This window comes from Vidua macroura, chromosome 1 (assembly GCF_024509145.1).
Source record: "Vidua macroura isolate BioBank_ID:100142 chromosome 1, ASM2450914v1, whole genome shotgun sequence".
Lineage (NCBI taxonomy): Eukaryota > Metazoa > Chordata > Aves > Passeriformes > Viduidae > Vidua > Vidua macroura.
In genome coordinates this window covers 152784028-152807305 of record NC_071571.1, presented here as the reverse complement: position 1 = coordinate 152807305, position 23278 = coordinate 152784028, and the positions used below count along the sequence as shown (strand labels likewise).

At 49.7% G+C, this 23278-nt stretch overlaps 2 protein-coding genes across 3 annotated transcripts in view; both read left to right on the top strand.

Moving 5' to 3' along the window:
- The window catches only part of ZC3H3 (zinc finger CCCH-type containing 3), a 126474-nt gene extending 103681 nt beyond the window's left edge, over positions 1-22793 (top strand). The window contains exons 9-13 of the mRNA XM_053976493.1: positions 337-468; positions 12340-12518; positions 14073-14281; positions 22294-22368; positions 22524-22793. Of these exons, the coding sequence (XP_053832468.1) occupies positions 337-468; positions 12340-12518; positions 14073-14281; positions 22294-22368; positions 22524-22555 (627 nt within the window). The 3' untranslated portion in view covers positions 22556-22793. The remainder of the gene's footprint in view (positions 1-336; positions 469-12339; positions 12519-14072; positions 14282-22293; positions 22369-22523) is intronic.
- LOC128806722 (uncharacterized) lies at positions 8396-11767 on the top strand. Of its 2 annotated transcripts, none has more exons than XR_008436916.1 (4): positions 8396-8579; positions 9340-9491; positions 9841-10002; positions 10112-10367. XR_008436916.1 is itself a non-coding variant. In XM_053976506.1 (4 exons), exons 1-4 carry the CDS (start codon positions 9115-9117, stop codon positions 11099-11101), a joined length of 927 nt encoding a protein of 308 aa, XP_053832481.1. In that variant the 5' UTR covers positions 8778-9114; the 3' UTR covers positions 11102-11767. The 2 variants fall into 2 exon arrangements, 1 of the variants encoding a protein (XP_053832481.1); XM_053976506.1 differs by lacking the exon at positions 8396-8579 and adding an exon at positions 10842-11767 and having other exon boundaries at positions 8778-9491; positions 10112-10239.
- Positions 22794-23278: the final 485 nt, after the last annotated feature.

Below are 23278 nucleotides of genomic sequence, written 5' to 3'. Positions count from 1 at the left end.
AAGATGTTCCCTGAATTTATGACATTTCCCTCTCCCTTCCCTACACTTTACAGAGGGAATTTTCTTCCTGGTGGCAGTTCCCTCTATCCAGCATCCTGAAGGATGCTGAGGGAAGCGCCTTCACTCCCTGCGTATCCAAACACCGGGAACACGTAATACCAGGGAACTGTCTTGCAGGAGACCAATGGAAGAGCTAAAAACACCTCTGGGATCGGTGGCTGGCAAAAGATTTCTATTTATTTTACGCTTGCACGCTTTTATATCAGGTCTGGGGGTTGCAGTGATTCCGAGTCACGGGTTTAGGGAATTGCTGACGGATTTCTCCTCCTCTTGCAGATGCCGGTGTGTTCCTACTACTTGAAGGGGATCTGCAGCAACAGCAATTGCCCCTATAGCCATGTCTACGTGTCCAGGAAGGCAGAAGTGTGCCAAGATTTCCTCAAAGGATATTGTCCCATGGGAGAAAAGGTAAAGGGGGATTTATCCCAGCTGTTTTGGGCCAAAGCCAAAGCCATGAGCAGCGTCCTGCACCAGCTACGGCACCGCAGGGAAGAGCTGGAAGCTGCTCAGCACCTGGATGTGATGAGCAACAGTCCTGTGCTTTTCCAAGGGTTTTGGCAAAGTGATTTTGGTTGGGAAAAAAGGGAGAGAAATCAAAGGCTTCAGCTCATCAAAATGCTGGTAAGAGCCTCCACGTGGTGTTTGTGTTATCAGTGTCTGAGCTGGAAGCACCTGCCCTGAAAACCCCTCACTGAAACAGATGAAAAATGTAGGAAAACATTTGGGATTCCCTGTTTTACCTAGAAAATCCATAGGCATTAATGCTTATTTTCCACTCTGGCTCCGTGACAGGTTAAAACTTGAGCCTTAAATCCTGTGGCTTAGTTTTAGGAGCAAGACCAGCCTTGCTCAGCCAGCTCAGCATCCAGCTGTGCCTGGGGGATTCATGGAGCCACCTCCAGGTCCTGGGGATGGTTTGGATCTGTGCAGTGGAGTCCTACATGGACTTCATGTCCACCTTGGGGAGAGTTGCAACCTCATCCATGAGCTTTTGGTACCCAATGTAACGTGGAAATTGTGGGAGCAGCTTTCCTGGAGCTGGGCTTGGAGCCAGCTGCCATTTGTTGTTGCAAAGGAATTTGGAACACACGGGATCTCACCTTTCTGTGTCATGGCTAAGGGAGAGGGTTGGCCATGCTGGTGTTCCCTTGGGAATCCAAATGACTGTCCTGACTCCTCTTTGATGTTTTCCAAATGGGTTATGGGTTATGGTATGAGATTTCTGCTCATCTGTGGACAATTGTGACCAGCAGGAAGGGAGGGAATTCTGCCCCTCTGCCCCACTCAGGTGAGACCCCACCTGCAGAGCTGCCTCCAGCTCAGGATCCAACAGAAGAAGGAAGATGTGGAGCTGCTGGAGTGAGTCCAGAGGAGGCCACAGGGATGCCCCAAGGGCTGGAGCCCCTCTGCTCTGGAGCCAGACTGGGAGAGGAGGAAATGTCCAGCTTGGAAAAGGGAAGGCTTTGAGGAGACCTTAGAACCGTTTCTAAGGAGCTAAAGGGGCTCCAGGGGAGCTGGAGAGGGACTTGGGACAAGGGATGGAGGGACAGGACACAGGGAATGGCTTCCCACTGCCAGAAAGCAGGGATAGATGGGACATTGGGAAGAAGCTATTCCCTGTGAGAGTGGTGAGACCCTGGCACAGGTTGTCCAGAGGAGTTGTGAGTGCCCCAGAGGGCTCTTCTCCTTTTCTCCATCCTGGTAGCACTCGTTTGCTGAGGTATAACCCATCAGGAGAAGCCGTAGGTGCTCAGATTCCCCCAGCGTGGCCACCAGCCTGTCCCAGAATCCAAACACAACGTTGGATAGAATCCTAGCATCATTTAGGCTGGAAAAGACCTCTAAGATCATTGAGCCCAGCTTTGAACCCAGCACTGCCTCATCTGGTGTTTTCCCCATCCTTTCCCAAGGAGAAACCACCAAAGAGCCAGGGAAAAAAGCCAAAAGTGAGAGTTTTAAGGAAAGCAGGACATCAGCAGCAGCAGAGGGAAGCTCTAATAAATTAGTCTGGGCCTAATTACTTTTTGTGGCAGCGCGTGGAGGGGGACTTGATGCAGGATAAACATTCCCTCAGAAGGAAAACACAGGCATCCTGCCACCTCCCTCCAGCGCAGCGCCAACCACGCAGGCAGGGTCCCGACAATTATTTTTAAAATATTCCAATTTAAATGAAAATATAAAAGAGATATTTAGAATATTTATTCTATTAGGAAAAGTGCTTACGGCGTCACTTTTGGAATGTCGGGAAAGCATTCTCCTCCAGATGATGGATAGCAGCCTGTAATTATATATGGGGAGAAATTGCTGAGCGGGCCATATTTAACTGGGGAGGAGAAATTCCAGCTTGGGCCATTAAGGGTTAATTTTATTCTCTAAATAATATAAAAAGTGCTGAGTCCGTGCCTTTGCTCCAAGTAGAAAGTCCTCAAATGGACCCCGGAGAGTTTATAATATTCTACTGAATCAAGGAAAAATGTTAACCTTGCTTCATAAAACGATGGCTTGTTAAAGATGCGCAGTCCCTTTTCTTGTGAATTATTTAGGATGGGAGTAAATCTTCCCTCGTTCTGCCTTTCCCTGTCCGAGCAATGTTGGTTTGAAGCACAAAGAGCATGGAATGCAAAGGTGTGTGACTCCGGTGGAGCATCCTGGGTGGATACACTCCAACGAGGATGGTCCATAATTAGGAATTTAGGTTGTTTTATGCTGATTTTTGGCACGCTGGGCTCTTCTCCCAGTTGCGTTTTCCTCTTTGTGCCCTCCCAGACAAACACAATTCCTGATTTTTAGCAGACCTCCATCAAAAATGTCCATTATTATCCATAATTTATGATGTGTCCTTGGCAGTGTTGTCTCTTAAGGACTTCCTAGGATGTGTTGCAGCATTCTCAGGACAAGTTGATCCACCTTTGACCCATTCCATGAACTGTAATTCCAGCTGATCTTCATACAAATGACGCCAGGACTGACCCGCTCTGGCTTCACCAGGAATTTAGAATTAAGTGAAAAAGCTTTAATTTTGCATTCCCAAGTCCTTTTTTCAGGAATGTGGATTGTAAAGGTTCTAAATCCACCACTGGGAAAGGGGACAGCTCCAGTACAAGACCATGACCACATCTTTCGTAAAGGGAATGTTACCCCCAATATAATTAATTGGTCTAAAGTTGGACCTGATGATTTTGGAGAGTTTTTCCAACCTTAATGGTTCTGGGATTCTGTTTCCAGAAGGGAGCTGGTGGCAGAGCTAGGACCTTGGTTTCCAGCTTTCTTACAGGTTCCTTGATCGTGGGCTAGGAAGTTTCTCCACCATTTGTGCTTCCTAAAGGGATTGTCCCTATACACAACCTCATATGTATCTCTTAAAGCCATGGATCGATTCCCACCTCGGAGATCTCTGTCCCAGTTTTCCTGGAGCTCCCTGCCCTTCGCTGGCACCCTGACCTGGTCATGCTGGGAGGTCCCTCTGGGCTGGCCACCTGCACTAGAGGAAGCTCCAAGAGGGAAGTGGGAAGAGAGGGAGAAATGGGGCCTCTTGCAGGTTCTTCTCAGGCTTTTCCGGAGATGTTTTCATGAGCTGCTCTACAGTCAGAGTTCTCTGTGGTTCCACATCCCTCCTTCCATAATGGGGCCTTGTGGAGGGGCTTGGAGGAGGAATTCTCTAGGAGAGGATGGGATGAGGCTGGTTGGTGTGAGGGATGAGGCAGCACCAGTGAGTGAAGTGTCTGTGGTGATGTGACCCCAGAGCAAGGGACAAGCAGGAGGAGACATTGGATGGAGACATTGTGGATGGCCCATCCCTGGAAGTGTCCAAGGCCAGGCTGGACGGGGCTTGGAGCAACCAGGGATAGTGGAAAGTGTCCCTGCCTATGCCAGGGGGTTGGAACAGGATGGGCTTTAAGGACCTTTCCAACCCAAACCAAATTTGATGGCAAAACATGGGCTGGGATCTCTGTGTGGCCGAGAGCCTGGAGCTGGGAGCTCATCCACAGATGACCCCAAGGAGCACCTGCCTTGGGATTTGCTTTCTAGGCACAAAAGATGAAGGAGGAAAGATTCAGGTGGGCTATTGGGAAGAATTCCTTCCTGTGAGGGTGGTGAGGCCCTGGCAGAGGTTGCCCCGAGAAGCTGTGGCTGCTCTAGCCCTGGAAGTGTCCAGGGCCAGGTTGGACAGGGCTTGGAGCAATCTGGGATAGTGGAAGATGTCCCTGCCCACGGCAGGGATTTGGAATGAGATCATTGAGGTCCCTTCCTACTCAAACCACTCAACAATTCCATTGCTGCATCTGGAAAATTGTTTTGCATTAAATAATCTTCCCCTCTCCGTGCCCATTAGCGCCAGAGCCGCGTTAAATCCCTCTCTCCGTATTGTTTCCATTGGCTGCTTTGGAGCCTGTGGGTAAATTGTTCCCTCATGGGAGCTGTTAAACAGTGAGACACAGTGAGATTAAACAACGAAGCTTCACTGGAAAGGCACGGGGAGATGTACTGGAATAAATCATGGATAAGAGGAGAATCTGTTCCCATCCCTCTGGAATCCCAACTGGCACAACCAGCCTTGTGATAGTGAGGCTTGACATGGGGACCTGCCATGGCAGGAGGGTTGAGCTGTGCTGGGACCGCTCATCCCAGCTCATCTTATTCCTAAAATACATCTTTTTATTGGACCAACAGCTTTCACTGAAGCTCTAATTTCCGCCTTATCTATGTAAAAAATATGGGACAGGGGCAGCACTGCCTGAGGAAGTGCTACTTCCTTGGGAAGAATAATTTTCCTCCCCCAGGTGGAGCTTGGTGGTTTTTGCAGTGGCAGCTGCTGGATTTTGCTGTAGAAAATCCAAATTTGGGGATTTTTTCTCAGCTGAAACCTTCTTCATGTGTGTTTTTTTGTGTGTTTGGTTGGTTATTTTTTCCTTTTCTGGTGGAAGTTCAACAATTTCCCACCAGAAACGTAATGTTTTTGTGTGTCTGATACATTACATTTAACACATTTCTTTAGAAAAAGCCACATGAGCTGTGTTACAACAGTAAATATTAAATGTCTATGGGGTTTTCTCTTAATTATCCAATGATGGAGAGCAGCAGCCTGGGATCCTTGTTTTCCTTAATCGTTCATCATGGAAATGTGAAGTTCCACACTGTTCATGCTTTCTGATCTCAGCTGAGTTTTCTGGTTTAACCAGCATTTTTCTTTCCTCACAAACATCAGATCTTGGCATTTCTGGGTCTTTTTTTCCCCTCCTTTGATCCCAGGTTGACTCCCAACCAGCTTGGCTTTTCCTTGAGGAACTCTTGAACAAAAGGTTGTCCAGCCCTGGCACAGGCTGACCTGGCAAGTTGTGGAATACTCATTCCTGGAGGGATTTAAGAGCCCTGTGGAAGTGGCACTTGTGGACATGACTTAGTGGTGGCCTTGGCAGTCCTGGGGAAATGGGGTTTTTCAACCTGAACAATTCCCTGATTCTGTAATAATTTGGAAATAGCTGATGGAGAGCTCTGCCTTTGATAGCTCTTTTATAGTCCACTGCAGCTGTATGAAAATCAACTAGAAAAGCAACTTAATTTCATTTATCCTTAATTTTGGCTCTGGCTGACAGATGTTTTCTGGGAGCTTGATTTGGGATTTTTTTTCCCCCATAATGTATAGCAGAAATCTTCAGTCACCAAACTGATGAGCAAGTGGAATTTTTATTTAAAATAAAGTATGTGTAGGATTAGTAATGAGGCTGTTTTTAATGTCATCAGTAGTGTCCAGGATGGATTTGAGCTGGCTGAAATCTCTCCAGATCCATCCTGTTGGTTTGCTGGGGATGTTGAGTCCTTGTCCACATCCTCTGGGCAATGAATGCTGCTGGTAATAAATGATAAATCCCAGTTGTGGCAATGGGATCTTCCCATTGGAAGCACTTTTTAACCTTCAGAAGAGGTTTAAAACTGATCAGGATTCTTTCATGGCCAATCCTATCCTTGTATCTCTGTGGAAATCTTGTGGGTTTCCAGTTGTATCTCGTGGTTTGTAATGGGATAATGAGGGTTCTTATTGCTCCTTTAATTTAACTGTAGCATCTGCAACGGAATTCTGATCCTTGCATTAAAGATGGGGCTTATCAGGATGCACTGGAACTGCTTAATAGCCTGGGATTGTTGATAACAGCACCAAGATAAATCCCAGGCTGAGATTTCCTCTTTCTTACACTTTAATATCTTTGTAGAAGGAGGTGGGGCACAAAATGTGAAAATTGGGAAGTTTGGGAGAAGAGCAGCCACGAAATCACAGCTCTAAAGTGGGAGTGTAGTGATGAGGCAGAGACTTCCTGATTTCAACTTGAACTTCTGTAGAGATGAGCACAAAACTCAGCAGACTGGGGTTTTGCTTCTTGTCTGGAATCTCCCTTTGATCTGATCTGTTCTCTGTTGGAAAATCCCCACATCCCATGAGCAGTGGGTGATTCCCAGGATCACAGAATGGCTCAGGTTGGAAGGGGCCACAATGGGGCATCTGGTCCAAGCTCCCTGTTCCAGCAGGGTCATCCCAGAGCACATGGATTGTGTCCAGAGGGTTCTGGAATATTTACAGTGAGGGAGACTCCACACCTTCTCTGATCTCTGCTCAGGGCTTGGTCACTGCACAGAGAAGAAGTTCTGCCTCATGTCCAGGTGGAACTTCCTGGGATCAGTTCCTGCCTGTTCCTCTTGTGCCGTTGCTGGGTCCCCCAGAGCAGAGCCTGGGCCCTGCTCTGAGCCCTCCCTGCAGACAGGGACACACAAGGATGAGCTCCCCTCTCAGCTGTGTCTCCTGCTGAGGCTGAACAGCCCCAGCTCCCTCAGCCTTTCCTTGGCAGAGATGCTCCAGTCCCTTCATCATCCTCGTTGTCCTCCTCTGGACCTGCTCCAGGAGTTTCATGTCTCCAGCACTGGACAGAGCACTCTAGATGTGCCCCATCTGTGCTGAGGAGAGGGGCAGCATCACCTCCCTCACCTTGCTCTTCCTAATGCACCCCAGGATCCCACTGGTGGTTCCCTGAGTAACCTGGAACCAGGCATGTGGTGGAGCCCCATGATCCCTGATGGAGATGACGCCGTTGGGAATGTCCAGTGGGTGTCTGCCTCATTCCACACCCAGAGGTGATGATTTGGGGTTGGGAATTACCACTGATGGGTAGACCATGTGAAAGTGGCCCTGTCATGGCTTTCGAGTGGGATGGATGGGATCGTGGAGGTCCCTGATGGAAATGGGGTTCCTCAAAGCAGTGCAGGGGAGGGTTGAATTCCAAAAAATTACAGTCAATGACTCAATTTCCAGTGGAAACCAGTGACAGGTGGTGTCCCTCAAGGGTCTGTACTGGGACCGATGCTAATTAATGCCTTCATTAATGACATAATGGGATTGGGTCTCCCCTTGGCAAGTTCGCAGATGACACCAAGTGGGTGGTGCCATTGTTCCACAGAATCCTGGGATTGCAGACTGGTTTGGGTTGGAAGGACCATCCAGTTCTAGCCCCCTGCCATGAGCACGGATTCCCTTCCATCTCCTTTGCTGACTCTTAAATATGATTTTCCCAATGATTTTCAAAACACCATCCTGGTCTTGCTCCAGCTCCAGAGGTATTTTAGCTCAAATGTTGTTTTATTTCCTGGAAATACCAAAAAAGAGGATTTATGGATTTGCAGGATCCTGGAGAGCTTTTAGATCCCAAATTCCTCTGATCATTTGGAGATGACCATCAGGAATCATCCCTTCACTGCAGGCATTTTGCTGGGCAAACTCTTTTGAGGGCAGAAACTTGTTTTGGAGCAAATTCCTTTGGATAACCACATCAACTAAATTTCTCCATCATTATTCCAGTCTGGATGATGTTTGGATGTATTGTCCTCCAGGTTTTAATGACAGGGAGCTGCGATTTTTTTTTTTAAGGCCGTTTCCATCTGCACCCAATTATAAAAAAACAATCGGAAAAAAGCCATTTACTGGCTGTCACTTCAGAGTGGCATCAAAACAGCTCCAGCACCTCCAGCCATCACTTCCAACAGCCACTTAGAAGGACATTAAAGCAGCCTGACATCCATCCAGTCCGTTAATCCCGCTGCTTGGCCATGGGGATACCTGGAATAGCTTTGGCAAAAGCTGCATGGATGCTCAAGAGGGCTTTAAAAAGTTGGAAACACTGGAGTTGAGGCAGTTGAGTTTTGGGGATTTTAATGCTCTCCTTCCTCTGAAGGTCTGTTGGTAGCATTTGTGTCCGTCATGATGGATAAGAGGGATAGACATGGATTCCAAGGAGATGGGAAGGTGCTCCAGCACTTTGTCATCTCTTCACAGAATCACTGAATATTCTGAGTTGGAAGGGACCCACAAGGATCATCAAAGTCCAGCCCTTGTCACCTGCTCTCCCGCAGCACTGGGAAAGGAGCAGGGGGTGAGATTAAGCCTAGAGATACTTGAGAAGTTCAACCTGGCCAAACTGCTGCCCAGGAACCAGGAATGTGAGGCTGGGTGGGATCTCTCCACCCCACCCCATACGGTCAGTGGGTTGGTTGTTGGTTGGCCCAGTGACCCAGCTTCACCTTTCTCCCAACCTCCATCCCCTCCTGCCAAGCTTGTTCATGGAAAATGTTCGTTAACATCATTCCCAAGACTAAGCCAGGACTTTCCACCAGTTGCTGCCTCCTCCTTTGCCAGCTTCATGCTAAAGAAGGCTGGGCCCTGCAAACCTCCTCATCCCTGTCTCACTCCTGGAGCACGTTGGGCCCCGTTGGACCATTTAAGGCCTTGTGGATCCTTGACAGCACCTGGAATTTCACCCAAAGCTGCCCTGGCAGCCAAGGAGGAGTCCTGGATATGGGATCTGCCAGCTGGGCACCATCCCAACCCTGGGCACCGTTGCTGGACAGGCTGTGAGGGGAACCCCACAGTGGGGAAACTGGGATTGGGACATATCCATAGGGATGTTGGCGTGGAGCCGGAGTGGGGTGAGATTCCTCCTTGTGGCTTTTTAGGGATTCTCTGGGGTTTTCTCATCTCTCTGATGGAAGAGACCAAACTTTTTTTCCCTTTTTATGGCCCAACCTGTGGTCTGGCGGGGGTCCCGGGGGGGTATAATTAGCCACCCTGACAGGTGGCAGGGATCAGATGGCCCCCAGCACCACCCCACAGCCCCGCTCGGCTTCACCCCAGCTGACGCGTGGCCGGTGGCAAAATTCCCTATGGACACCCAGCCCCAGCGTGCTGGATCTGGCAGGAGCAGGAGAGCTACTGTAAATAAACAGAAGGGGCTTTTCCAGCCTCCGAAGGCAATTCCAGCCTCACCATCCCAGCTGTGGGACAACGAGGATGGACGGGGAGTCGCGGAAGAAGGGCCGGAGCGCTGGGAACAGTGTGGAAAAGCCATTAGAAACCTGAGCTGGGGACGCGGCCCCGGGATTAGTCGCACATGGTTTGTTTTCTTTATTAAGTATCTTTTTACCATGGAGCCAATAAACATGGGCTGCTCCAAGGATTCACTTGGAGGCTGGGGCTGGGTGGAGCACTGGGGAGGTGGCACATCCCGATCCCGGTGCCCAGTTGGGATCATGGCACTGTCCCACCCTGTAATTGGTGCCCCGCTGGGAAGGAACAGCCACGTTTCTTGGCCTTTTCCCAAAATAGCTTAATTCCTCGATGTAGCAGTGATGCATCTGTGTGGCTTTTTGAGGTCAGGGCTCTTTTTTTCCTGCTCTTCTCCTTTCCAAGTCGATTTTGTGCTGGAAACCCCTTTAGAGAAGAGGATTTCACATCCTTTTCAGGAGTCATCCAGAGCAGAGACAGAATTTGGACTTGATGATCCCTGGGAGTCCCTTTCAACTCAGGATATTCTGTGATTCCAGGAACTGGGGATGGTCAGACCAGGACCCGGCACCAAGACCCATCCCCACAATCTTGTGCTCCACTGGGATTGTCCCTTCCAGGTGGGCTTGGAAGGTTTGCCCATGCATTCATCCCAGTCTTCAATCCCTAATGGGCTGTTCCTTTATTTTTTTCTCTTCCCTAATTTTGTCCCATTTATTTTTAAATAAGTTGTCAGGTTGAGGAATTTGCTTTTCTGCTTGCTAATATTTTGGGAGAAATTCCTGTGTTTGAATTCCTGTCTGGTCGCTGCCTTTTCCAAGTGTTTGTCTTTGGTCCAGGATGTATCCTGTCTGCAGGTAAAGTGAGACAATTAAGGAAATATCCCGTGGAGCCAGGCTGGGAGAGCTGGGAATGTCCAGTCTAGAGACAAGAATGTTCCAGGGAGACCTTAGAGGCTCTCCCAGTGTCTAAAGGGGCTCCAAGAGAGCTGGAGAGGGACTTTGGACAAGGGATGGACTACCAGGAAAAGGGGAAATGGTTTCCCACTGCCAGAGGGCATGATTAGATGGGATATTGGGAAAAAATCCTTCCCTGTGAGGGTGGTGAGGCCCTGGCACAGGTTGTCCAGAGAAGCTGTGGATGCCCCATCCCTGGAAGTGTCTAAGGCCAGGTTGGACCGGGCTTGGATCAGCCTGGAATAGTGGAAAGTGTCCCTGCCCATGGCAGGAGGTTGGAACGAGATCTCTAAGTGCCTTGCAACCCAAAGCATTCCAGGATTCCACGTTCCTATAAAACACAGGATTTGGGAGTGATGGCAAAGCCAGGCCCTCTTCAGACCTGACTCTACTTCCCAGGTTGCCCGTTGGTTGTAGAGTTACTTCCCATTCCAGCTCCTTGAAGTAAGAGGTGGAAAATCATAGGAATTGGAGTTTAAAATGTTTTTTTTATGGAAAAGCAGCACTATCACTGAGCTGTCCCTCCCCATTGAGCCCATATCCGTGTGTCCATGTGGATCCCAGCCCTCCTGCTGCTCAGCACCGTCCCCAACCTCCAGCACACGAGCTCCTTGCTCCGCCGCCGACTTCAGCGCTCAGCCCCGGGCGACGGAGCTGCCGAATCCTTCTGCTTTTCAAGGAGAGAGCTCGGCAGGGATCCCGCTTAATCCCAAAGGTCAGCACGGGGAGCTGCTCCCGTGTCCCCACAGTAAAGTTGCATTAAAAGGGCAGGAACTGACCTCCATCCCGCATTGTCGGCAAGATGGATTTTAATAAACAGGCCAGAATGGTGGTGCTGAAACCCTCCCTGTGTTTCTCTCCCCATGGGTTTATCTCGTTTTCCCCAAGTTTTGAGTGTGTGTAGCACGGAGGAATGGGCATCCGAGTGTGGAGGGACCCACATTTCTCCTGGAGGAGGTCAACAAGGGAATGGATGTTGGAGTTGGGAATTTTTGGTTGTGCCACGTGTGTTGGGTTGTCTCTCCATGGATGTCACAATGTGATGCAGAAGCCAAACTGGTTGGGATGGAGCATCCTGGGTGGGAGTGGGTCCACATGGCACTAAGAGGGGTCCAGGACTTGCTCCCACCCTTCATCCCTTGGGATAGGCTGGGATGAGATCTCTGGATTGCTGGGAACAGAGATTAGAGAGAGGCTGTTCTTTTTCCTTCCTTCCACCTTCCATCCCAGGAATCCAGATAGAAATCCCAGCTGAAGGCATCCTTCCCTGCCTGCATCTCTTCCTGCCTTTCCCACTGCCAAAAAGTGCCATTTTCCAGCAGAAAGCCTTGTGGGGAAGCTCTGGGACACTGATGAAACCTTGTTCCCACCAGAACCACCAGTGACTGCTGGGAGCTGCCAAAATCCAGAGCTGGGAGTGCAGGAGCATTTTTAGGAATCTCAATATTGTTGTTTTAATGGCCCCATTCCATGGCCACACTGAGCTTCCCTGGATGGGAGAGCATCAACCAAGCCTTGGGAAGAGTAGGTTGTGCTCCAGCCCTCATCCATCTTCTTCAGAAAGCTGGTCCAGGCAGCACTCCCAAAATAAGTCCTAAAAGGATTTTGTTCTGGCTCTTCCCTGCTCCTTCCCAAGTCCCAAGCATGTCTGGGACAACGAAACCCTGTGTTGTCTCCAAAACCAGCTTCTCCAGCCCAAATAACCTCTTTGTGACTTCTCCAGGGATAAATCACTGCTGTTAAGGCTTTGGTGGTTTGAATCCATAAAATCAAGCACTTGTTAAACCGTGGGCAGGTGTGGAATGTACCAGACTAAAAATATTATTTTTGGTAGAATTTTTTCTTGGAATATTGTTTTCATGCGGAGAAGGAAATGCCAACACATCCCTCTCTCCCTTCAGCAAGGTGCTGGTGCCACCTGAAGGAGCTCAGCTGTGGATTCCTGTGCTCCCACAGGGTTTTCCCTGCCTTTTCCAACTCTGCTTCCTCTTTCCCTGGCAGTGCAAGAAGAAGCACACGCTGGTTTGTCCCGACTTTGCCAAGAAAGGCGTCTGCCCCAAGGGTGCCCGGTGCAAACTCCTGCACCCCCAGAAGAGGCGTCACCCACAGCAGGTTGGAGGTGATGGAGACCACAACAACCCCCCTTCCAAGTGGAGACGGATCCAGGAGGCATCAGGCAGGTAGGAAAGAGCTCGTTTTGCTTCATTTAACAGTTTCCTTCCCAATCTGCTCCAGATTTTTCCTCTTCCAGGCGTGTTCCATCTGTATCCTGGTTTATTTTAAGATGTGTTGGTGTGGGTCACTGTGGTGTTTCCTGATGGAGACACCTCTGGGATGGGCAGTGTCCAGGCTTGAGGAAGAGCTGATGGAGAGCAAAGAGTGGATTCACCCTTGGGAATGTGCCATCCAGGGCTTTAGCACCTCCAGGTACCTTTGAGACTTTTGTAGACCTTCCTCTTGGAGATGGAGGAGTCCTGATGGAGATTCCACTGCTGAAAGTGGATCCATGTTGTCCATAATTACGTGGGAAACTGGAAAACATCATCCTTCTTCCTTGCATCCATGTTGGAGAGCAGAGCTGAGCCCTCTCCATGGCATGGAGGGGCTGGAGAATCAGAAATGGGGATGGACATGGAGATAAGAGGCTTTGGAAAAGTTTAGTGCCGGGCTGGGCCCTTGGTTAATCCTTGGAAACTCTCTGAGCGCTCCCTGATGTTTTTGGGTGCCGGGATGGAGCCACAGGCTGCTGATGGATCTTTCCATCCTCATCCTCACAGGGAGATGGATTTTCCTGAGCTTGACCCTCACTCTCAAGTCCTGGATGCAGGACAACAACATCCCAATGGAATTAAAACTAAAGCCAAATGGAAATTTGTCTTTAAAAGCCAAAATCTCCAAGTTCTGCACAGTGGGAGGAGGAAGGATCAGTCTGGGAGCGTGGCTTCTCCATGGCTTTTTGCAGCAGGAGGTGGGAATGAAGGTGGGATGGAAAGGGAGGGACCTGGGAACTTTGCCAGGCTGGTCCATGCTCCTGGAATCCTCCATGGTCTGGGCCTGGGCCTCATCCTGGCCCTGCCTTGTAAGGTAGCAGAGGGGGACGAGCAGCTCCACGGGTTCTCCGAACTTATCCCGGGTGACAGAAGAGCCTTGGAATGACACCCAGCTCACGTTCCCGGTGTGAACGAGGTGTAAAATAGCTCCTTGCTCTTTTTAGGGAAGGAGGAATGAGTTCAGGCCTGGCTGGTTGGGAGGCTCCTGGCATCCTCCGCTGGGAAGGGAGCACACCCCAGCTTGGAAGCTGCTCCAGAGGGTTTTTTTTTTCCTTTATTGGCACCGTCATGGGAGATGTCAAAGGAGCTGGAGTGTCAAGTTAGCTTGGAAGAGAGTGGCAGGGCTGGGAATGAGCCAAGCCCAGCAGGACACCTCCAAGCCATCCCAACTCCCCACGCCTTCCAATCTCCCCTTCCCTCTGCTCGATCACAAACAGGAGCCCAGCACCTCCACAAGAATCTGAGGAGCTGGGAACCTTTCAGGGAAGTGCAGGACAGGGAATCCAGCTGGGGAAGGAGAAACTCCAGCTGAATCTGTGCTGGCTCCAGGGAAATCAGGGATACAGCATGGCCTCAGTTGGAGACCTGGGAGCTCCAAGCCTGTTCCATTGCATATGATGCCCTGTCCAGCGTTGCCAAGTGGGATTGTTTTTTTTTTCCTTATTATTTTTCTCATTCCTGCAGGAATGATCCAACTCAGCTCCAGGATGATGGGGAAATTCCTGGACCCTCCAGTGCGGAGCAAGAGGTGAAGTTTTGGAAAGAGGAGGACCCCAAGCCAAGCAGCTGCCTGCAAAAGCTGCCATCTTTCATCTCCCTCCGATCCCCAGAATCTCCTGGTTCCCAGGCCTGCAAAGAAGAGAGGGATGAGGATGAGCCAGAGGATGAACCAGGTGGGAATCACATCCTCTACTTCGAGCTGCTGTTGGTTTTCCAAGGAAAAAAAAAAGTTTCTCTCTGCTGTTCTCCATGGGTTTTGGTGGGATCCGTGTTCCTTGCGAGTCACCAAAGCAGTTAAGACTGGGAGTCCAAAGTGGGATGGCAGTTGGGATTCCCATCTGGGCACAAACCCTTGTGTCTGTTCCCAAAATTGTGTGTCAGGACTTTGTCCCCTTATTTTATCAACTCCTTCCTTATCCTGTAAATTATCCAGTGATGAATCCGGTCTCATTTCCATGATGGAATCACATCACTGCCCCATAGAGAAGGTGTTTAGTGGGATGCAAGGATGCTCTGCCTCTGGAGGACCTCTGGACCATCCATCACACCTGTTTCCTAGCAGGAAATAGCTTGGAAGCTTTCCAATAAAAACATTCCAGTGAGAGGTGGGGTGGAATTGTTTGCAGGTTGGAAATTTGTGGGAAGAGCTGTTAGTCTGGGATTATCTACTTTGGAAGTCAGTAAAATTTTTGGGAAATGCGGTTTAGGATGAGCAGAACTTTTTAGGAATTCTGACAAGAGAGAGCAAGCGGGTTCTGCTTCTCCAGTGTTCTCCTTGGTTCCTCCTCTCCTCTTTCAGCTCCTCCATGGGACAGTCCCTAAAGGGATGGGATTTTGGGGTGCTCCAGGGATGTACCCTCAGGAGCAGAGGTGATGGAGATGGTGAGGCTGAGATTGTGCCTGGTTCTTCTCAGTTCCCAACCTCCCCAGAGTGGGAGGTTTTTGACTGGATGATGCTCCACATTTCCCTTTTCTTCTCCCATCCTTCTCCAGAGGGATGAGCAGCCTCATCTCCAGAGCACCATCCAGGAATGGGCTCAGAAATCACAATATTTTGTGGGAGTAACAATGAAATTCCCGTTGCCAGCTCTGCTGGCACAAGATTTGGCTCAGTGTGAGCCCTTCCCATCTTTGATCCCTGCTTTCCATGCAGCCAGAGCAGGATCCCACTGGAATAAGGGATGAATTCCATTGCAAAAGCCAGGCTGAAGCATTTACAGGATCATCCATAAGGATCTGCGAGGCTGTGCCTGGCTCAGCCGCTTCAAGCCAGGGAGGGCTGAGATATCTTAACGCTGTCAGAAAGAGAATTCCCAGGATTAGCAACACGTTCCAGAAGTCACAGACAAGTGCGGATGCTGTTGAACCACGGTGTGGTGGACACAGCAAGGGGACCATTCCGGCTGGGAATGCTCCTCTCCACAACACGGAGTGAAACACTCAGCTTTCCTTTCTAAGGATTTCTTCTCCCCTTCTTCCTTTTCCTTGGCCCTGGTTCAACTCCCTTTTGATCTCGGGAAGTGTTCCCAAAGCAGTGACTTAATTGGGATTTTTGTCTCCATGAAGTTGGAACAATTAATTCATAGACAAGAAGACTGTTGAAATGCTTTGGAATACACTTGGCAGCCAGGAGTAACTCAGGAGCAAGGGCATCCTTTTCCTCTTTAATTGTAGTGTGTGCATCCAAGGGAGGATGATTTCCAGGAGTTTTGGGTGGGAGGATGAGGAGGAGGAGCTGGTTCATTTGGGAATGTCAGCAGGAAAGCTGGGTGAAGCTGGCAGGTATGAGGTCAGGGCACTCATCCCTCTGTGTTCCTTTGTCCAGGGAGGCTCAGGGCATTGGGAAAGGAGATGCTGGAGGATCCACAGGAAAGGAAAACCAGGCAGGAATCGCAGATGGCTGTTCATCTGATGATGAAGCAATTTCCCTGCCAAAGCAATAGCGTGCTGAGTCTGGACATGGGAATGTTGACCCATGGGTTTGCCCATCCTTGGGTCTCGTCTTAATCCCATCACCCGGGAACCCCCAAATCCAATGGGATAAGAGGACCCCTGGTCACCATCCCTAGAGAACATGGGACTGATGCTTCTAAAGGACCAAATGCTTAGTGGTAGCCACATCACTTGGACTGAACTCCCTGACCCTTGTGGATCCCTTCCAATATTCCTGTATTCCTTTGGAATATTTGGTGATCCTGAGATTGAGTTTGGAGCTGAGCGGGTGGTCAGGATGAGTCCATGTGTAGCTCTAGGAAGTAGCCAGAGCCTGTGGTGGGATTTGGGGTGGGATCTGGGGAGCCGTGCCAGCCACAGTGTTGGGTTTGTGCTTGTGAAGCCTGAAGTTGACACACAAATTATTGGGATGGCAAATAAGGAGGAGGACAGGTTGTTATTAAGGAATGAGATTAATTCCTTGGTTAAACGGTCACAATTGGAGAAAATGCCCTTTTAATCCTGGGAAATGCAAGAGGAACGAGGAAAAACATGGGAGGGGCAGGGAGGGAGTTTGGAGATGACCTTTAAGGACCAGCGTGGGCAACGGCACGAGCTTGCAGGGTCTCAGTGGGGGTCTGGGCTTGGGATATAGGGAAAGGGGACTGGAAAGGAGGGATGTGTTATGTGTGCATGGAGCAGCGCCACTGTCATGTTCCCAACCCTCCAGAGCTACCTGGAAATTGGAGCTGGAAGAGTTGATTTGTTGACAAGGTAGTGAGTGGGTAAAGGTTGATCTCGGAGGTCTTTTCCAACCTAAATGATTCCGGGATTCTGTAATTTGAGGCCCCTGGTTATTTCCAAGCATCCTCCAAAAAGCCAATGCTTTTTGGACAGGGACAGCCAACTGCTCCCAGTTGAGCATCCCAAATGGGAAGAGTGGGTTTGGTGGCATCCCATCCTTCACCTTGCGTTATCCACCCAGGAGCATGGAGCCAGAGGGAGAATAGGCTTCCCTACCCCTCTGATTCCTGTTTTCCAGGTAATGGGCTTTTCCATATTTCACCTTCCAGTTAAATCGCCTGTGCTGGAGCCTAACTGGCCTCCCCGCGCTAATTGCACCAATGCAAACCATTCCAATCGAGTGCTAATTTAATTAGAAAGCACCCATTTTAGTTAATTTGTTCGAGAAGATCACTGCAAACTCCTGGAGAGAACAGATGTTCCCCTCTCCCCCGATGAACATTCCGGGCTTTGTAAATGGCTCCGCTCAGCCTTGTTTAGGAGAGAAAAGAGGATTTTATAGCCGCAAACGACCCTTTCTGTAAACATTTTACAGCTCTCTGCACGTTTGAGTGACGATAAACCCCGAGCAGCTCGGCGGGCTGCAAATTTGGGACCATACGGCCGTCATTTTATTGTCATATTTCACGGTCGTAACGTTAATGGAAGATGCTCGCTCCAGTCTTTTTTAACGGCTCCGCTGAGCACGCTCAACCGCCTTGGCTTCCAAGGAATTCGGGGAGGTGCGGCAGCGGCTTCTGGGTTTGTTTACGGCTTCTACTTCTGGAGGGATAAGTTTGGGAATGTGGATTTTCGCCTCTTTTCTCGCCGTGGTTGAGATGACCCCAGCGGGGCACGGAACTGCCACTGTCACCGCCCCCTTGGTGATGGGTCTTGATCCAGCCATTCCCAGCTCCAGGAATCTGAGAATTAGAGAATCCCAATTTAGAAGGGACTCTCAAGTCCAACTCCTGGTCCTGCACAGGACAACGCCAGTTTAATTTAGGAGATACCCAGTGCTGCCGCCCTCCAAGTGGATGTGGCCAGTCTCCCTTGGGTCCCATGGGATCTTCATCGCCTTCAGCATCTCCTTCGGTGCTTTTTCTGCCAGCAGATCTTTGTTCTGGGACTTTTTTTGGTAGCCAGGTGAGGCAATCAAGCCTTTGATAGTTGAGTTGGCAGCAGAAGATGCCCTGGAGCTTTCCACAAAGCATCTGCTTGGTTGGGGATGGAGGGCTTGGACACAAGGGGGTTGTCCTGGGATAACAGGAGCTGGCATCACTGTCAGCAGGATTTGGTGCAGTTTGTTCCTCTCAGGAGGAAGAAATGGGGATAAAATACAGGGAATTGATTTCTCTGTGTGGTCGCAAACACCTCCAGGGTGGTGAGGCCTTGGCACAGGTTTTCCGGAGAAGTTGTGGATGCCTCATGCCTGGAAGTGCTCAAGGCCAGTTTGGATGAGTCTTGGAGCAACCCGGACTAGTGGAAGATGTCCCTGCCCATGGGAATTGGTCCTTAAGGTCCCTTCCAACACAAACCATTTTAGGGTTCCATGAAAAAATGGGCAAAAAAACAATACGGAAGAAAAATATTTCAGTCTCGGCAAAGGAGTGAGACTTGGCAGGTCCTAAATTGGACACTTTGCAATGAGGAAATTAAATCACAGCGAGGTTTCTGACTTTTGGAGCTTCTCAGAGCCACCAGGACATGAGGAGATCCAACCCCAGCCTCCAGCAGCACCTGGGTCATCTGTGACACCCCAAAGGCTGAAGGTATCCCAAGCCCAAAGGTGTCTGGTGGATGTAGGGGATGGAGATGGAGGGATCACAGAATTGTTAAGGTTGGAAAACACCTCTGAGATCATCAAGTCCAACCTGTGACCAATCCCCACCTTGTCACCAGACCAGAGCCCTGAGTGCCACATCCAGTCATTCCTTGGACACCTCCTGGAATGAGGACTCCAAACCACCGTGGGCAGCCCCTTCCAATGCCTGACAGCCCTTTCCATGAAGAAATTTGATGGATCCATGTTGTTCTGCTTGAGGGATGGGTGCATTTAAACTCAGTTTTTAGGGTCTCATCCACCTGTGGCAGAAGGTTTGGGTGGAAGAGCAGCAGGATGAGTTTCTAGCGCAGGTTGTCACCACATGGATTTAGTGCAGGGTGGAGCCAAGGAGATCCAACCCTCCCCATATGCTTTTTCCGTATGAAAAGCCATTTGTGGAAAAATTTGGGATGTAGCCCTTGCTGCTGGGCTTTCTACCCCATCTTTTGTTGTCGGGTTTATAATAATAATAATAATAATAATAATAATAATAATAATAATAATAATAAGGCATATCTCAGCTCAAGTTTCTCCAGGAACACTTTGGCAATGAAAGGAAAAGACCTTTCCAAGGCAGATTCAGCCTCTGGACTCCCCTAAGGTGTCCTGGAAAGGGTTAAGAGATATTTTTCTTTTGGGAATAAGTAGGGAAAGTGTGTTTGAAGGGAGTTTCTCCTCATGGCTTTAAACCGTGAGCATCCAGCAGGGAAATTCTGGGATGCATCTCGGTGCTCTGAACCTTCCTGGAGGAAGATGCAGGACAGGATGAAACCCTTTGGTGGCATCAGGAGAACGATGGAGACCAAACATTTCATCAGGCCGGAGGTTGTTGAGGAAAGGAAACCAACAAAATTCCAGCTTTTCTTCTGCTGGATGGCAAAGTTTGGAAAGCTGCAAGGGAGTTATCTTTCCCTGCATCTCGCTGCTTTGGGGCTTGGGAATCTTCACCCCTGATGTGGGGCATCTCCAGCTGCCTTCCACCTCCCCACCTTGTGGAGAAATCCAATTTTTTAATCCCTCAGGGATCAGGAATGATGAGCAGGCAGAGGATTTGGGCCCCAGGCCCAGACCCACCTCCTTTCACCCTTCATCCGAGAGGATTCCCCACCTTGAAATCCCTTTCAATCCCTCTCGGATCAGCATCTGGATGAAACAAATTTGGTTTTAACTTCCCTGTTGGATGCAGCTGGAGCCGCTCGGCTCCGGCTGGGGGAAAACCAGGTTTTATTGAAAAATCTAATGGTGCCACCTGAAGTGTGATTTACTGCACTGTCCACTCCTCAGACTTGATAATATATTTCTATTAGATTTCCTTCCTTCCCCTCTTTTTTCCTGGAGAAGAGTGGCAAGTTTCTCCATCTGCCTGACACCTTCTTAGGCTTAGGCAAAATAAATGTTGATTTCCATCAGGAGGAAGAGCGCTGGAAGTCCTAATTCTCCGACGAGCCTGACAAGCTCAGCGAAAACCGCCTGGGTTTCTATGGAAAACTCGTGATCCGGCCTCAGTTCTTCTCCTTCGGAAGCTGTTCAATCTTTGGAATGAAAAAGGGGTTGCTTTCGCTAACTAGAAATTATATACCTGGTTCCTTGGAAGATGGATTGCGCCGCTCCCGGAATGCTGGGAAAGGCGGCGGGGGGAGAGAGTGAAGGAGCTGGAGATGCGACCCAAGATTGATCACGCCATTTGCAGGATCTCCCAAGCACAAAACTGAAAAAATATCTTTTCCTTTGCCAGGGTTGGGTGGAGTGACACCCCTGTTTGGTCCAGGTTTTCCCTCCTGGGGGTTTTTTGGGATGTGGTGTTCACCCCTTGGCTGCCCCATCCTTCTTCCATCTCCTTCCATGCAAGGGGAGAAACTGAACCAGTTTAGCCGTCTCACGACCTATTTTGGGTTTATTTTCTCATTCCTGCCATGATTTTTTTTGAGGAATCTGTTGGAAATCAAGCATGGATGCTCTGGAAGTATCTTGGCGCTCCGTACCAAAGTCAGGAAGTTAACTACGGTCGATTTAAAAATCACCTTTTTGCTTCTTCTCCCAAAAAAAAAAAAAAAAAAAAAAAAAAAAAAAAAAAAAATAAAAAAAAAAAAAAAAAATAAAAAAAAAAAAAAAAAAAAAAAAATCCATGTTTCTACTTCTGTAATCACGCCTGCTTTGAGCTGCTTCATGGATATCAGCTAAGGAAGTTTTCCCTGGCTCATCCAAAAGGGAATTGAGCCCTTCCCACCATTCCCTTTGAACTCACACCATGGGGCAGGAAAGTGGAGTTGCTGATTTTGACCCCTTGAGGTGACAGCCAGCAACTCCGGACCCTCATTCCAGCAACCAGGCTGGAATTCGCAGATCCCAGGCTGGAAAAACCACCTGGCTGGATGCCAAAGGGAGCAATTGGGAGGGTGGGGACCCAAGGGTGTTTCGCTCCGTGTCACCGTTCCCAAAAGCCGGATTCGGCTGTGTTGCCGGTGAGGAATATCCAGATCCGCTGTGTCTGCTGTGCATCCCGCTGATGTATGGGAGTTATATTAAGGGTGGAAAGGTGCTAAATGAGCCCTCTTTATTTTCCATAAATTAACTCCGGAGCGATGAATCACTGCCAGCGCGCCTTCGACTCCCAGCAAGTTTGTTTATCCAAGTTGGAAAGTGAAGGAAAACTCTTGGAGACTCCCTGTTGCTGGGTCCTCACCTGTCCTGCCTCCCCTGTCCCAAAAACTTTCTCGTTTGGGTTCTCAAGGCTGCTCGAAGGTGTCCTTGGTCCCACCTCCACGTTGGGTTCATCTTTTGGGAAGTGCCATGCAGAATTTTGTGGGAACACGGGCAACAGAACATCTGGAGGGGGTTTGGGCTGGATTCCCTCCATCTTCTCCATGACCTTCTCCACCTCCATTAGTCCCAGGTGAAGGGGAACTTTTACCACTAAACCTGTGGGTCCTTTTTTTTCCTGGGGAACCTCCATTTTTTGCCATCCTCATTCATCTTGGTGGCCAGGTGGCCACCACTTTCCTACCCACCCATCACTCTGGTATTTGGAACCCCTTTGGAGAGGGGAAAATGGAGAACTTGCAGAAAGGTACTCCCAACATTGTGGTTGAAATGGAGAAGGATTTAACTCTGTCCACTTTGGTCCATGGGACGATGCTGGACTTGTCCTGCAAGGAGGTCACCTCCCAGAGGCACTTCATGATGTTTTGGCTCTACATGAGGATCCAGAACCCTTTTTGGAGGAAGCACTGTGTTCCAGCAAGCAGAAGACATCACTGGAGCATCCTAAATGGATGCTGGGAATCCTTGGGGAGATGATTGCTGGTGCTCAGCTCTTTCCAGCTCTATCCCAGCACCAAAGCAGGTCCTGATGTTCACCAGTGGGAAGGTTTGGATGCTTTTAAATTCTCTTTTTCACCCATAACTTGGGAATTTTGCAGCAGATTTGCTGCTCCATGGTGGGAAGCGACCTCTGAGTGCCACTTGTAGGGAGCTGAGGATGCTCAGGGATTTGGGGAATGAGCCACCTCCATCCTTGACATGCCAAGAGGGATGTGAAGCGGAAGAGGAACTTAGGACACTCCTACACCTGCATTCCAAGGGATTCCCAAGAAGACCCGAGCCAACCTCGATGACTTTCTCCTCTTTTCTTCCTTTCCTTCCCAGGCAATACCAAAAGGAGGAGAATGTTCCCAAGGGCATCCCTGCAGGATTCCGAGAACTCCCTTGTGGGTGGCAGAGGTGAGTCCGGTGGGTGCTGCCAGGGCAGAGAACCACCCACATTCCCAATTTCCCAGTGCTTTAACCCCCTCCCATGATCAGGCAAGGAGAAGCCTGGGAATATCCAGCTGTGTTCCCCCGCTTCCCACCATCACCATTCCCTTCCCTCCCTCCAGGGAAACGGCTGCAGATCAAGCCCCGGCTGTGAGTCCATCCCAATCCTGTGGCAGCCGACCAGCTCAGGAACTGGAGAGCCAGGGAACGACCTGGCACCTACCTCAGGATGCCATGTCCAGACATGGCACCCCCCCTCCTCCTCTAGCTTTTTCGGGATGTCATTTGGACACGGAGTCGTGTGGCAGCGTGGGAATGCGCCGCTCATTCCTGCAGGGAAGCAGCTTTGTTTGGAATCTTCGAATTGACCAATAAATGACCTTTTCAGCTGGTTTGTTGAAAGCAAGTCCTGCCACCTCCTTGGATGCTTGTGGGGCTGGGAAGAGCTTCCCGTCGCCATCCATCCTCCTGTCCCAGCCATAAGGTGATAGGGGGGACCTGAGGTGGTTTAATGCCATCAGGTGACATTCCCACATCCAGGTCAGGATGTATTGAGGACAGGTCACCATGCTGGGATGTAATGGGTGTAAAGCCCTCACAGCCCTGATCCCACCATTCCAAGAGCTCATCCCCCTCCATCCCCTTGCTTTTGGGAGGAGATTTCCTGGAGCTGAGAGCATCCCTCATGGAAATGTGTTGGGAGTGGTGCTGAGATCACAGTCTGAATTTTGGGGTCTCCCATGGCCCGGTTGAACCCAACCTCCTCCTCTCCCTATCCCAGCAGGGATTTGGGCTGCATTCGGAAAGTCAAGCCAATTCTCCAGGGTTTGGGGGGTTTTTGGGACTCTCCAAATCCAAGCAGGAACAGAGTGAAGGA